The 16,412-nt window shown below is 41.4% G+C and overlaps 1 protein-coding gene across 1 annotated transcript in view; it reads left to right on the top strand.

Moving 5' to 3' along the window:
- Nucleotides 1-16,412, top strand: part of NCALD (neurocalcin delta) — a 53,647-nt gene that overhangs the window by 28,860 nt on the left and 8,375 nt on the right. The window contains exon 2 of the mRNA XM_005479461.4: nucleotides 14,714-15,110. Within this exon, the coding sequence (XP_005479518.1) occupies nucleotides 14,733-15,110 (378 nt within the window). The 5' untranslated portion in view covers nucleotides 14,714-14,732. The remainder of the gene's footprint in view (nucleotides 1-14,713; nucleotides 15,111-16,412) is intronic.

Raw genomic sequence — 16,412 nt, forward strand, 5'->3', positions numbered from 1 at the left:
CAGCAGCAGCGGTCTGGACGGGGGAGAGATCTGACCTCTTCGCCGCGATGTCCCAAGAGAGCGTGCCAAGGGCAGTGCCCTGCTTTTAACCCCTGTGTATTCTCGGAGGTGTGTCCAAACCCCACTGGCTACACTAGGTGCCAGTCTCAAACCTAAAACTTTCATTGGTTTGACCACAGCTTCCCAGAATTCCCACTCCTTCCTGGTCAAACCACCACAATGAGATCACTGAAACCAGTTCCCATCTGATCGCACATGAATGAACAATGTGTGGGTTTGAACTGTGTCCATGATATGATGATAGCTCCACCTTTCATTCAGATTGAGATCAAATGACTACTACCAAGTGCTGGGTGGTAAACTGCTGATAAGTCACTGTTTTATCATCCTGTGGAGACTAATTTGAAAACATCCTGGTTTTAATGTAACCGAGAGATAGATTTTAAAGCGCCTCTCAATGAAATGGAAACTGTTGCTTATTGTGGCTCCCTTTCCTAGCACATTCATTTAAAAGCAGTGAGCCTCATAGGGTACATCCTTCTTTTAATAAAGAAAAAAGCAAGTAGAAAATCAGAAGGTTTTGGTATATATTTGCATAGTTATCAATCTTTAAATCTTTTTTGGAGGATTCCTTTGGTAATTCACAGGAGGATCCCTGTGTTGCTCACTGGCTTAAGTGACTTTCCAGTGAATTCATTAGAAGATCAAGATCTGAGACTTATTTGGTGGAACAGGATGTGCTTTCTTTATTGAATAAGTGATTTACATGGTGATTTTATATGGCACTTCACCAACAGTGGACTGATTCTTCAGTGTTCGTCCTGTCTCTAGGCAGTGGAGCTTCACTGGTTTTCATAACATGGGTAGCAGAGAGAGAATTAGGAAGTACTTGATGCATGAAGTGAGAGGAAGCATGGAATGTCTAAGGAGTGGGTTGGGACAGAAATTATTGGTGAAAGTGATGTGGAAGGGAGAATTGTCAGTTGAAGATAATTTAAGGACATCTTAAAAGCTGTATGGAGCAAGCAGGAGGAGAGAGGCATATAAAATACAAGACCTTTATTTTTATAAGGCATGACACAGAGTGCAAGAGGTTATTGGTATAGTAAGAATGGGTCATATGGGGCATACGGAGCAAGAAAAGAAACTGGAACAAATGTCAGAGACAGAGCTCCATTGGTGACATTATGATTATGTAAGAGCATCTGTCACTGAAAGGATCTGAAATATTGGCCATCAGGTAAATCTTTCATTAGCCACAGGCAAAATATTCTCATTAGAGTCAGCATCTCTCATGCTTATGTACATTTTCACTCCTCTCCATGTCTGAAAAGTAATGCTTCCCAGGAAAAGGAATCAGATCATCAGAATCTGAATTTGTAGCTGACATTGGTGATGATGCTGTTCAGAGTTCAGAAACTGCTCTTAAAAACAGCAATACCAGTACTCTACCATTAAGGCAAAAGCAGCAAGGCAAATCGTGGTAGATGAAATGGTAAGAGTTTTCTATTCATTAGATACCAAATACATCTTTGCTACATACTTCTTTTGGATGATTTAACCAGAGACAGACAGAGATTAAGCCATAGATGGTCTCCTTCCAAGGTTTCCAACCCCTGCTGCTTCAGAGATTATATATTTCATTGTTAGGATATTGTTTTGATGGTGCATGGCATCAAAAATGCCATTGTTTGCAAATGCTAGTAGTAGGAATGGACATGCATGGGAAATGCAGAAAAACTTAAGAGAAGTTATGTGACAGACTTTTTCAAAGACAGTAGGAAAAATAAGAAAGATTGTGTTTGTTTTAGGGAGCTAAGGAATAGTATTGGAAAGTAAGAGATAGTGGAAAAAGAAAGAAAGGACAAGGTTTTATATACTAACACAATAAATAAAAGTCCTAGAAAATGAAAAATGGGGAAAGGCACTAAAACTCACATACAAGAAATCTCAGAGAAGCTGACATCTTGAGAACAGCAAAGAGGCAAAAGTACACTGGCCTAAAAATGTAACAGGATCAGCATTTCTGTTTATTTACAGTCACTAGGAAGTGGTGAATAGTGACATTTTATTTCATGTTGGATAGAATCTGGTTTTCCTAAAGTTAAACTTTGGAAAGAAGCTTTCTACTGGCACTCCTTCTTTTCTACAAGAGTGACACAAATTGTTTGTTGTTCACATGAGAAAAAACAGTTCGTTTGTTTGAAGACAGTTATCTGATGGACTTTGTTTACTTCCTCAAAGGATGTTAGTAGTGAAGGAAGAAGTGCTGTTAACCCTTTCTTTTGTGAAGGAGTTCATCTTAGTTGAATTTACTGAAAATTTTCAGTGAAGGCAGAAAAGTTTTCCATCTCATAATTCATATTTTTCTGTCTAGATTTTGTCCTGGGTTTTATACATTATTTCTTGTTGCAATTTGTGCAATGATAGAAACTTGTAAAAAAATTTCTTGAATTCATGCAAACAATTTTTTACTACACTCTGTTTAATGGCTGTATGACATATGGCATTTCAAAAGTTCCTTTTTTAAACCAGTACTGTATATAAGTGTCTACTACCTAACTTAATATTGGGAACTGCTGTGATTTTGTTTACTGATAACAAACAATAGTAACAACACCAAGATTATACAAGCATTTGTTTACATGTGTGTGACAGACAGACAGAGAAGCATGGCAAATTATTTTTACACTTAATTTGTCAAATGTTTTTCTATGCCTCTTAAGGGAGTTTGCTTACCGACCTTTACCATGTTGTTCAAACTCCCAAATTCATTCCTGTTGAGTAATTTCTAAAATCAGGCAGCACACTGTGTTATGCATGAAACAGCAGTTGGGTAGGACACAGCTCTGGGTTTTTCACAGCAGGCTGTCAAGACTGGATGTCATTCTGAGTTTCAAAGTGAATACAAATCAAAATCTTCTTCCAGTAACTTTATAGATTATATCCAAGCTAAGTTTCCTAAGCTGAGGTTTTTTTCAGGTTTGTGTACAAATGGTGCTCAGACGGAGTGGAATCTCCACATTAAATGCCTGCTGTACACCCCCAGATCCATCCATCCCTCCCAGGTCAGCTGTCCACGTGGAGTGTGGAGGAGGAGGTGCTTAAGGTGGCTTGGTTAATCATCAGATTGTCAGGAAAGAGAAGAGATACTGTCATCACCAATGGTAACCACATCCTTGCCCATGGAAACTTTTCAGGGGGTACAGCAGAGCAGCTGAACGGGGGCCCATGGCTGAGCTCTGCAAGCTGACTGCATTGCTGGACCAGCTCAGGGCAATTATAGTATATTCTATGGTCTTCCTGTACCTTATCTGCAGTGCAAAGGTTGTATGTGGAGACAGAGAAGAGGTCTTAGGAAAAAACAGCAAAGACATTGTTTTAAAACAAAATACTTTCATTTGTGCTAAAATCCTTCACGTCAGCATATCTTCTCAAATAGAATTCATATTAGGACTCATCTGAATGAAGTTAACTTTTGAAATAAAATATATTTATTTAACTGTTAATGTTCAAAAATGGGCATTTATCACGGAGCAAATATTCTATTTAAATTATCAGTTTAAAATCTTTGTAAAATGGAAGTTTTCTGGAAATGGAAGAAATGGAAGCTTTCTGCACTGCAGTTTGGGAATTACGAGTTCCTTTCGAACGTAGGAGCTGTAGGCTGTGCCATATGTCACTGGGAGGATGTTTTCTCATATATTCACAGGAAAATCTTGGATTTGCAAGATGAATCCGTTAACTTGGCAGTAGAACATGAGGAATAAAATAGAAGTGGCTAGCCTCAAACTCCCCTAGACAACCAGAAGCTAGAAACTTGCCATATGTCATTGACTTCCATGAGCAATGCTGAGCAGTGGAATATCACCCTCTCTTGCAGCATTAAATACTGCCCTAAGTCATTAATACAAAGCAGATGGCTTTGTTGTTGATTAGAGCTGGTTAGGATCTGAAATTCCCATTCCAAAGGAAATTCTGACATTTGTATTTATTTTCACTGCATATTGGAACAAAACATCAAAATTTCCCAGTGGGATGGATATTAAAACTGCTCTGGAAATACCAAGTTATTTCACTTCATTGGTATTGAATTGTTTTCTCAATAATACCAAACCAGTGTAATTCTAAAATTAATCAAATGTAAATGCCAGAACAAAATTAATAAACACATAAAGTAACACTGAAACATTTTTCCATGTTAAAAGGAAAATATTAAATTGAAATCATAAATTCAGACATTTTTACAAAATTTGTTTTCTTGAATGTGACAAAACATTTTGATGTCAGCTAAGCTGCATTAACCTAATGGAAATGGGCTCTGCTGAAAAAATGTTCACCCAGTGCTGTTTGCCCAGGGCCAGTAATGTACAGGATCATCTTGCAAATCCAAGGATGTAAAAATTCCGAGAAATAAGACATGCACAAAGAGAAAATTAGCACAATATATGCAGTTTGGGAACACCTTTGAAGACTGCCTTAAAAATTCCTACAACTCCCACAAAATTGCTTTAGTCATCTAGATGTCTCTTACATTAGCTCTCTTTTGTTCAGGCACACTTGAGAGTGTTAAATGCTGGACAAATCATCCCTGGCACGGACCTTCATATTTATGGACTTGTAAACTGTGACATTATCTTAGTGAGTCTTGTTTCCATCTCCTTAGCAAAATTCTGGTCCTGACTGCCAGAACCTCCCACTCCCAATCTCCAGTTGCCTACTTTCCTGGAAAAAGTTCCAATAACTCTCTTCAATATGGAACGAAAACTCACAGTTACTGTCCAGGTAGGAACGTTCACAATCCTTCCTTTCCCTATCGTAAGAACATCTTAAAAAATATCTAGTTTGCCAGCTAATGGCTCCATTTTTTCCAGTATCACGATTTCTTTTTTTTTCTGTCAACACCAAGTCTCTGCTGTGGGATAGGAGACCATCTGGTAACAATTTTTTTAAGGGGAGTCTAAGCACAAATGTCAGTCTTTGGGAGTCACATGCTATTTATTTACAAAGATAAAAAAATCAATATCATGAATTCACATCAGCTTCTCATCTTACTTTGTGCAACAGTAGCTTTCTGCTTTAGTTTCCACTACCCTCCACCGAGGTATTGCATATAAGATTACACAAAAGGACCAAACAAGATGTAGGACAGATTAGAAACCTGATGAAGGAGCTGCTGGCTGAGTTTGGTGACCGGTGTGCTCATGTGCACTGGGGAAGATCATGTTTCTGCTGGTGAGTGCCCTGCACAGAGAGAAGCCCTGTGGAAGAAGGAGAGCGCAGTGGGTTTGACGTGGCTGGACATGTGAGCACCGGGATAAGGACAGACAGAGTGACGCAGGTGTGTAGGAAGGGTGGCTTTTCTAAAGCACTCAGGCCCCAGCAGGTACCAAAGTCAGTGGTGCTGCTTTCTGGCAGGTCTCAGTTTACTGGATACAGATGCTTTTTGAGAAGCTACCCATTGCACAGGTGCCCAAAGGGAAGATGTGTCTTGTTTGAGAAGCCCAAGTTTAATTGTGGGTACTGGGAACTTGGAAAAATGTGACCTTGAGCATTTTAGGAAATGTGGCCCAGAAAGGTTCTTGTTAACCAAAGAGACTTTAGGCTCACAAGTTGCTTAATAGGAAACACAGTAACTGCAGAAAATTTCCATCGTTTGGATCTTGATGTATGGTGTTCTGAAAGAATGTTGATAGATAAAGTCACCTCCAGATGGAACAGGTGAGAGATTTTGCCAACTCCCCTGCTGTCGGCTTAAGACTCATGTTTATAAATACTGCAGATGTCCTGTGCTTAGTGAAACAGCTGAATGCAGTAAAATCTGGAAGGGCAGCCTCCTGAGGGTGGATGTTCTAATGCACTGTTAGCAAAGTCCCTCTTGCCCTTTGCCATACAAAATTAGGCAAGCATACTTTTACAGAAATACTATTTCCTTAGAGTTTTAAGAAATCAAATACATAAATATATATATTTAATTCCCAAAAGAGTCATCTGAAGTCTGCCAAGACAAAGAGTAGTTATTTTAAAGACCTTAGATCATTCTACCCAGGGTTAAAACAAAATTTTGTGTTTTTTTCTTACACACCATATGGTAAAGTGTTGTTTCGCAACTTCACAAATGAATGATTATGAACCAAAAAAGCATGTGAATATTGGCATGCATTTTATTGTTGTGAGTTCTAAAAGAATTAGGAAGAAATGAAATTAAATAGCAAGACCTTTTCTGAGTGTAAGAGGAGGGATAATCAAATCTGTATGAGTTCTTCCTCTTTTGTGTGGTTTCATTCATTTCTCATTAAGGAAGAAAAGGTTATTATCAAGCCTTTCTGGATGAGTGAAGCCTTTGCTGGCCCTGGGGAATGACTGTCCACCACTTGGTGCATCATTTTTTGCCCTGCTCATACAGTGATGGCAGCACTTCCCAAAGGGACTCCAGACAAAGCCAGGACACTGAGAAAGGCTGAAGTGCTGGATGCCTCAGTGTGTGCTCAGAGGAGCCCACATTTACACCCTCGTACACTTTGGAGGGTCACTGTAGGATCTGGGAACATGGATTGCTTTATTTGTATCTCCAGCAGCCCCTTTCCATGTGTCTTCACTGCCTGATGGTAGCTGAGCAGACAATTTTCCTACAGATCCCTAGGTGTGCTCTGTCCAAGCAGAGGTTTTGTATAAAGTGAGAGAGCTTCATCCCCCTCTGTGATAGCCAGGCTGCTGATGCAGCAGCAGCAGCAAGTACCTGACTGCAAAAGGATAATGACAGACCTGATTGCCCCATGAATCAAAATCTAATGGGTAGAGGTAGCCCATTACAGTCACTCCTCTTTGGTGGATAGATATACACCAAATTTCAGCCAGGAGCAGATTCAGAAACAAGCTCTGAGTCCTAAATGCAGGGCTTTAAGGTGGAAAGAGTGATCAGCCATGAATGAGAGTGGAATCACTGTGCAGTGTGACGTGCTGTACAAATGCCCATAATATGCTCTTTTCCCCAGCTCCCAATATTGGAAATGCTCATGTGCCTAGTCAGCCTTCTTGTGCCACACACTCTCTCTTTCAGGAAATGCTTTGGAAGGTGATGTAAAGTGAGGAATGTGCACATCAGCCCTTTCACTGCTTGAGACTGAGGCACTGTGCATTGGTCTCTAAACACCTCCAGCCAAGACTGGAGCATTGCTGAGAGTACCGTGACAAGCACTAGGCTGGTGTTTGGTGTTTAGTTAACCCGGTGGTGCTGAAGACGCCAGCATTTATTGAGGGGACGCTGCATCTCCTTCCTATAGTCACCCTCCCACCAGCCCTCACTGCAAAAATGCACAAAGGAATTATGATAAAGAGAAACAGGAGACAAAGTGCAGCAGCTGTAGCATTTCTCTGCCAGAGCAAATCTGAAGGGAGAAGAGCCTGGGCTTTTGATGTCACCCATGAGCACCTCCAAGTCTGAAACGTGGGAACTCCGTGCAGCTGCTCCTGCTTGGATTCCTGCCTCAACCAAGACACAGAGCTATAAAGGATTTGCTTTTATTTCTTGTCTTGAGTTTCTCCTGGGGTGTCAGGAAAGAACAAATTTTGTCAGGAAAGAACAAATTCTGTCAGGAAAGAATGAATACTGTCAAAGGAGGAGTTAGGGGCACCTTTGGTAAGGGAAGGATTCCCAATAAGGGGCTAAAGAAACAGGAAGGTGGCACTGAACAAAACAGGAACTTAGAGCAGTGAAAATGTCAGGATCCTGAAATCGAACTAAGATCCTAATACAAAAAGATGAGTGAATACTGTGATGAACATGTTTGGAAGTACTAGTGGGCAACTGGGTAGCACATGACCACTCTTCCTTCTATTGATAAATAAAGCATAAATACTGAATGATGATCCCATCCACACCTTTTCCTTGGTTTTTTTCCTCTTAATTTCTTCATCAGTCTTCATTCCTCTTCTTTGATGTCAGCTACAGTTTTAGCCAGATGTATTTGTACTTGTTTTACTCCACTGCAAATCTGTTTACTGCTGTTTCTTCTGAATATTGTAAGAGAGTGTCAGATTTTTTTTTAAATCTTGCTCATTAATTTCATTCAGTTTTTGCTCTTTTCCAATAGAAAGAGATAAATGGAGGATGGCAAGGCTCAATTTTTTTTTTTTCTGCATGTATTTATTTATTTTTTTGTTAAGTCGCTGTGTGGTTTTTAATAAATTTGGTTTTCTTTCAAAAATATGTTCCAAGATGCCGTTAAAAAAAATTAAGCAAAAGCCTTTCTTGGCAAGCATCCCCACACTGGTTACTCAAATGAACGTGTGAAAACAAACTAGAAATGGCCAGAAGGAAGCAAAGTGGCTGCTTCCAAGAGCCTGAGGGGTTCCTTTCTGTAGGATGGAAATAAAAAAATCTCTTGACCAGGTAGTGCTTACACGTGACAGCAGATGACTAAAACCAGAGGAGTTGTTCTTCCCAGCACAGCTGCTGCTGCTGTCACGATGCACAGTATCCCACCAGCGGGATCCTGCACTGGGATTTTCAATGGGGGCAGTGGACAGTGGTGGCTCTGAGGCTGTGAATGGGGAGCTCAGGGACTGGTCACATGGTTCTCCTGGGCTGGAGCACACCAGAGATCAGTGAGTGCATCCCTGCCTTGCTCAAGCCTCACTGCAGAGTCCCAAGATCACAAGACAGTGCCTTGCCCACATTTACTGTTGGGTTTGCATGATGAGGCCATGGCCACACTGGTGTTCCAGCCACAGGGAAGCAGCACTCACAGATGGGGAGGGAATGTATCATTTAGGATAGCTCTTGCTCTGAACTGTCTCATTACATGGCTTGTACAGCAGTTAGCAGTATTACAGCCCAAAGGAATAACTGACCTTATGAAAGAAACTTAGCTTTTCCATCAGATTGTGTTCACCAAGCCTTGACTTTTGTAAATGCACATAACTTCCCCCTTTCTGTAAGGGCATGGACATAGATTATTTAGATAGATATTAAGGAGGAAGTATTTTACAGAAAGAGTGGTCAAATAGTGGAATCATCTACCCAGGGAGGAGGTAGAGTCACCATCCCTCGAAGAGTTTAAAAAAGACTGGATGTGGCACTTGGTGCCATGATCTAGTTGAGGTGTTAGAACATGGGCTGGACTCGATGATCTTAAAGGTCTCTTCCAACCTAGAATTTCTGTGATTCTGTGATAGATGAACCAGTGCTGCATTTGGAAGCATGTGTACACTGTATGTGTACAAACAACAACAGAGTTTGCAGACACTGACACATTGTGGTGAACTGGTACTTGGTATTATCTGAAGCTTTACCAAGCAATAAGAGCAGCTGGCAGAGGGGGAGGAAGAGAGTCATTCTAATGCAGTGAAGTTTAATAATAGGGCAAAATTTTGGCCAGAAAGCTCTGGGGATGCATCCCCAGACAAAGTCTCATGCTCTGAGATGCACCTCAGTCTCCCCTCGATATCCCTGCACTTATTGCAGGGATGTTGTACTGCAAGGTTCAGTCAGGACAGAGCAGCACCCCTCCTCTGAGCCTGTGACAGAGCTGAGCTGCACAGTGGCAGCAGAGAAAGGACTGGCAGGGGTGCCAGAAAGGGATGGCAGAGGAATTTAGCTTGCCAGAGCCCTGTCTGCTGTGCTGTGGAGGCTGGTGTGTGTGCAGTGACAGGAGAAGACTGCTGGTGGGTAGAACATGAAGGAAGGCGAGATCCCTGCCATTTCCAGATGTGCAGACAACTAAAGAGATAGATGGTGGATATGAGTCCACTTGTCACACATCCAGGTTTTCAGTAATGATCTGACTGGAGGAAAAAGCACAGCAGGTATGGTGAGTGGAGAATCACACGTGTACCTCAGAGTGCCATTGCCACAGCGGACTGGCTCATGCTGGGGCATTGCTTTCTCACCATTGTCAGGTAGCAGAGCTGGCTCAGAGTGATGCTGTTGTCCTTTTCAGCCTTTAGTTCATTCCAGCAGCCATCAGGAGCTTGTGCAGCTGCTTGGCGGAGATTGAAGTCCCACAATTTCTTGTCTCGGGAAAATTCTCAAATTATGTGTTAGAAATATATTAAAGACAGCATTGCACCCATAAGTGGATTATTTCTTGGAAACAGGTCAAACTGTGTGTTAGAAACCAAGAAACAGAAGTTTCTGAAGATAAAAATCACAAAGTGGAACTTTCATTGCTTCTTTCTGAAAAGTTTTCTGCTTTCATTTTTACAGAATAGGTGTCTGTAGCCAAGCCTGTGGTGTGACTCACCTTGCTGTTCCCACCAGAAACAGATCAGGCAGGACTTGTTTTCAAAGTGGTTCTTTAGACCCTTGAGGTGCTTTGTGTCCTGTTAGCTCTGAAGTACCCAATAGCCTAAAACTTCCATTTTTAGAACAAGGCTTCCCTGCACAAAAACCCCCTTCTCATAATACTTTTTCCCAACAGGGGACTTCCCCTCAGATTTAAGCCTAAATGAAAATTAAGAAGTCTTGTTGTCTTATAGCAAACCTTCAAGAGGAAAAATAAAACCTTTTTGTTTTTGAGGAAATATGTTTAGATGTTTGCATTGCATTTTTGCTTTGCACCGCACTCGTTGCAGTGGGTTGGCTGCATGCTGCATCTTTCCAGCTCCTGCAGGGTTGTTGCTTAAGCAGGCAGTGTTTGCCTTACTCTGAGGTTTCAGATTGAGGTAACAAGTGTGTGTGAGCAGCAGCAAGCTGCTGGCAAAGAGACACGTGGTAGCAGAGGTGTTCACTGCCCTGGTGCCCAGTCAGAGCTCCCTGTGTGCGGGGGAGGCTGATCCTGCACACACTGGCTCTGCTGCACTGCAGGAAAGCCATCGGTGCAGGGTCACTCTTGGCTTGTGCTGTCTGTCAAACAGCTCTGTCATCTTCACCTTAAAAACTCCACACATGGGCCTGAATAGAGGAACCTGAAGTATTTCCTTTCAGGAGCATCTTCTGTGACGGTTCCTCCCATAATCAGTGAGCAGGGATTCCTTCCATAGCAGCCTCAACAGTGACACTTTACTTCCTGGTATTCTGTAGTTGTTGGCTGAAATGATACCAACCTTTCAAGCCATAAACACATCACATTCTTTTACCAAAAAATATTGCCTTAAGAATTAAGACCTTGGTATTTTGGTATGTTCGACATAGCAAGTCATTAATATATATTATATCTAACACAATTGTATCAGAGGAGGAAATTGCAGAAATGCAATTAAACATACTCACTAAACACTGAATTTGTCTTTCTTTTTGTACTCCTACAACATCCATTTCTCAGTATTGTCAATATTTTACTTTACCTTTGTGATCGCTGTTCACTATTTACTTGCTGTATTTAGAACTTTTAATCAGTTATTAGAAATTTGAAAGATCTACAGGAATGATAAAGTGTGAGAAGACGTGAATCAGTTTCAATTTCATTTTGTTCTGTGCATGTATTGCTGTCATTGTTAGCAGACATCCTCTTAGCTTACTGCACTCTGCCCACAGTCTAATCTGTCTTGAAGAGTCAGACAGCAATCTATGAAGTAATTGTAAGGATCTTCAAGTGTCTTCAATGATCTTCTGTACTAGGACTACAAAAGCATTTTGTTGTTGATAGATAGAATAGGCGCAATAAATCCCATTGTTGTGGTTCCTAGAACAGCACCTATTAAAAAGGAACAGTCTGGAAGGCAAAGAACGTGATAAAAATTCATCACAAGTGGACTGAGGAATAATGCTGCTAGTTTTGACTGCATCACCTGGCATCACAACAGCTGTGGATTTCAGCCTTGTACGGCAAGTCACATATGGTTAGCTCTCTTTCTGCCTGGAGAGCACAGTTTTTTCTGGTTGTGATGCTCTGCAAGGCACTGCACTCTACTCTTCTGTGGTTTTTATTATTTGGCAAAAATATATTGCACCTACAACACTGTGCAGCTATAAGGGCATTCATTTTTAGAGTGAAATACAGCCTTATTGGCCACCTCTTGAAGGACCCTGCCTGCATCTTACCTCAGAATTTCATTTTTCAGAAGACTCTCAACTAGAAATGTGCAAGCTGAGTTTTCCATTTTCAGATGTTTGAGTTATTAAAAAGCAGGAGGGGATTATATGGCTAATTCTAGCTCATTCCCACCACAGCTGGCTTGCACCTTAGTCAGTAATCTTCCCTCCTGCTCTCTGGTCTGCAAAGTGTGCTGCCCCTGGCATGGAGGGGAGCTGCTGCCTATGCTGGGGATGTTACTGGGGGGTTTGTGTTAAACTGGTGCCACTATAAACTGACCCTGGCCACTTCCAGTTGCTCTTCCATCCCACTGGCAGACCCTGATCATGTTGTTTTGCCTGACATAAAGCCCTCTGGCTGCTCTAATGTAATCCATTCCCTCAGCTAATTCCCAGGTTGTTTATTATGGGCCCCATCCAACACCCATGGAAGGCAACACAACGTTCAGCTGCCTTGGCAGCTGTTGGACTGGGCCTATGAAACAAGGACTTTTTTGCTATTTTCAGGGCATGAAGAGCTTGGATTGCTTAAAAACTGTACAGCATGTTTTGATCAGGATGAAAAGACAAAAGGCAGTAGAAAAAAGTTACCTTTGAGATTGCATCTTCCACTTTTCAAGTGTTTTGGAGACACTTTGGAGGAAAATATATTGTTTGGTCAATGTAGTCAACCAAGCCCTTGAAATTGTCAGGAGATGGATAGACCCCCATGGAGCAGGGTTCTTCACCCTTCCCATCCTCCTGTCTGTGAACAGGGAAGCCTGTTCTCCATGAACCATGTGGGCAATGTGTTTAAACAGGACATATAGTTACCAAACTATGATTCCATTTGTTTTTTGCCTTTTTTCTCTTATATGTTCTCTGTATTCTTCACACATCTATTTGTAACTCTGTAGCCTACTGTATTAGTGACTAGTTTTCCCAGTACTTTTCCACGGCCTTTCCCTAGACAAAACAAATTCCAGAACTCCAAGTCCCTGGGGCACAAGGCCCCAGTGCTGTCTTGGTTATTCCTGGGAACCAAGGCTGAGAGTGCTGAGGAGAAAACTCCAAAGAAAGGGCTTCACCTGAAGGAAAATTGCATCACCACTTGCATGTCCTCCTAATTGATGCTTTTTATCAATTATGCTAATTTCCTAAAACCCTTAAAATGTATTTACCCCTAGAGGGGGTAAACTTTTGTGGACATCTTTCCATAACTGCCCCTGAAGGCCTTCAAATAAATATCCGCTCTTATATTACCTTCTTACTAAAATTATGTTGAGTTTGATTCCCAGATTGGGAAAAAGGCAACAACTGTATGCTACCAGACAGCCATCAGTAAATCCTGGAGACACAGATGGATCTAGGATGGATCCTGTAGTTTTTCCACTTGAGAAGTACAGCTTTTTGGTCATTCTGGTCCAAGAACACAGGAAATTAAGGAATCAATCCTGCAGCTGCCTTGGGGACTTCAAAGTCCTTGGGGAGAAAGGGACCTTCACACAAGAAAAAAAAGTAGCATCAACCTAGGGGAACCTCAGTTTCTTCTTCACAGTGTCAAACAGAAGAGACAGTAGATTAGCTTCAAATGGTGGCACATTTCTCAGTAGCTGCTTCTGTGATGTATCAATATTGTATTATTCATTGTCTTTTAAAGTAATGGTTGAGGAAGGACATTTTATTAAATGCTCATTAGCCATTCCAGTCATCATTATTAAACCCATCTCTGGGCCAGAGACTCCATTCTGACAACAGTGTGAATCATGTATAAATTATTTTGCAATTCTACTTTAGTTATCCATACATCATATCTTAGTTGTGACTGTCATTTGCGTGACAAATTCTCAGGCGGGTTTCTGTCAGTAGAGAAGGGCTTCCCACAAATCAGCATGATGTTAAGCTTCCAGTAAAACTGATGTTGCCTTTTGGAGCCAACACACTCAGGCTCCAAAACTTAAAACCCAAAGGCATCCATCATTAGTAAATGTGCTGCACAATGTGATATGTACCAACTTGCCTCAAATGAATATAATTAAGGTGATTTAACAGAGAATGTATCCAATAATACTTTTTAATGGTTAATTTAAGGGAAATGAATTTTCAATTTCATTGCCTGGGTACAGAACACAGTAATAGTTTGAGTGGGGGAATTCACTGTTGATAATATCTCTTCAGATTTTATCTTAATTTTGAAATAAAATGGGAATTTATCTGTGCCAAACAGTTTCTGCGTTGCTTTCTGGTTATAAAGATAAATGTAGAACGGCTTTGGAGCTACTGGTTTCAGCGTACCCTGCAGTTGCACCTTGATCCCATTTTGGAACAAGACCAAGGGAACACAGACCTTAGTACCAGTCTGGCTTCCACCAGAGATACAGAAATTGTGTCTCATTAGGGCAGGTCCTCAGGATGACTGGGGTGGAGGGTGTGCTGCAGTACACGGCTGCTGTTAGCTGTACCTTGCCACAGCCATTGCTTGCCTCAGGATTTCAAGGGCAAAACAGGATGGCAGTGAATTCTGTGTAATTACTGTTCTACAGACTGTCAAAAGACAGTTTAATCAAGATGTAGATTACGTTTATTAATTTTTCCAAAGTATACCTGTAGTTCTGGACATTGTCCAAGGTTTTGGTTGATACCCAAGAGTGAACTATCATCAGAAAGCTCAATATACAGCATACTGTTCTTCTACAGCCTCCAAGCTAATCAGTATCAATAATTAATAACAATTCATATGTGTTTGTTTTTGCTTTGCAGGTAATACTTTAACTCCAATATGGGAAAGCAAAACAGCAAACTACGCCCTGAAGTCATGCAGGATTTGCTAGAAAGTACAGACTTTACAGAACATGAAATCCAGGAGTGGTACAAAGGCTTCTTGAGAGACTGTCCAAGTGGACATTTATCTATGGAGGAGTTTAAAAAAATATATGGAAACTTTTTTCCTTACGGGGACGCTTCTAAGTTTGCAGAGCACGTATTCCGCACTTTCGACGCCAACGGAGACGGAACAATAGATTTCAGAGAATTCATCATAGCCCTGAGCGTCACGTCGAGAGGAAAACTGGAGCAAAAGCTGAAGTGGGCATTCAGCATGTACGACCTGGATGGGAATGGCTACATCAGCAAGGCAGAGATGCTGGAAATTGTGCAGGTATGTGCTGCTCCCTCCCTGAGAGCAGATTGTGCAGCAATGTTACCCTGAATGAAAAACTGGCAGTGCTGGTTTACAGTCTTCTATAACTGCTTGGATATAAAATGCTATTTCATTTGGCAAAGATTGTGTGACAATTCAAACTACAGCTTAATATCCATTGCAAGTTCTTCCTGAGCAGCAGGGTGCATGGATATTTCCTCCCTGGGAGCTCTGTTGGGCTCGAGCACAGTAACTAACCTACTAATAAATGTGATTCTCTAACCCTGTCAATTAATTATGATTAATTGCAGTTGAACCAAGTAGGTATACTGGAGCAACCAAGCAGTGTACTTGTAAGGAAGGCAGGTTCCCTCCACAATGAGAAGCAAATCTACTTTGAAATCATTGTTATTATGAAGAAGCAGCTCAGGTCACATACTGTAAAGGTGTTTTGTCTGCCTAATTCCAGTGAGGTCTGCTTTATTAGAATCATATTAGCTGTCTTCATTCTAAGTTGACAGTATAGATAAATCTTATCTGAGTAGATGATGATTCCATACATAGCTTCTTTGGTTGTGTTTGCTTGTGGTTTTAGTAAGAGTCTCACGTTGCTTTCTCCAACATGTTTTTGCCCTTGAGGCACATCAATCTACTGAAAGATTTCAAACATTTTTTATATGGCAGTGTATTTACCCAGCTTGAATCTGTATAATGCTGCACTGTTAAAAAAAAAGCGCCTGTTATCAAGATCCTTTCCTTTCCCTGGAAATTTTGAAGTGCTAACAATGTACTGTATTATTCAGACTTGTATTTGCACTGAAAACCAAGGGAAGTAATGCACACAAATTACAGTCTGTGATGACCAGCTGCATGTAGGGAGTGAGCCTAACGGGTGGTGCTCCTGTCTTTCTACCAGAGCCCTTCTCAAATCCTTCAAACAGTGGCCAATAGCAGCACTTGCACTGCTTCAGCAAGACAGGTCCAGAACTCAGCTGCAAATCTAGAGTTTGTTGTCTTTCACTTGGTCTGTTTTGTGCTCCCATGTCTGAGTTGAGGAGCAGGACCTCCCTGTCTGCGCCGTGGCAAACCCCATGGAATATTTGCATTGGAAGATCCTCTGGTCCTTACAAATCTTCCTCTCCCCCAGGCAGGGTAAACAGACTGTCAATTATTGTTTTTCTGGCTGTATTTCTCCTCATGAAAAAACAAAAAGATTCCCAAAAGAACTAATGTAGTACATGGGAAACACCGGAACCAGAGCTGGGTGACCGCCCTCTCCTCTGGAGGAGGAGACACCCCCGGGGCTCTGCTGTCCAGGAG

Source organism: Zonotrichia albicollis, chromosome 1, assembly GCF_047830755.1.
Source record: "Zonotrichia albicollis isolate bZonAlb1 chromosome 1, bZonAlb1.hap1, whole genome shotgun sequence".
Taxonomy (NCBI): domain Eukaryota; kingdom Metazoa; phylum Chordata; class Aves; order Passeriformes; family Passerellidae; genus Zonotrichia; species Zonotrichia albicollis.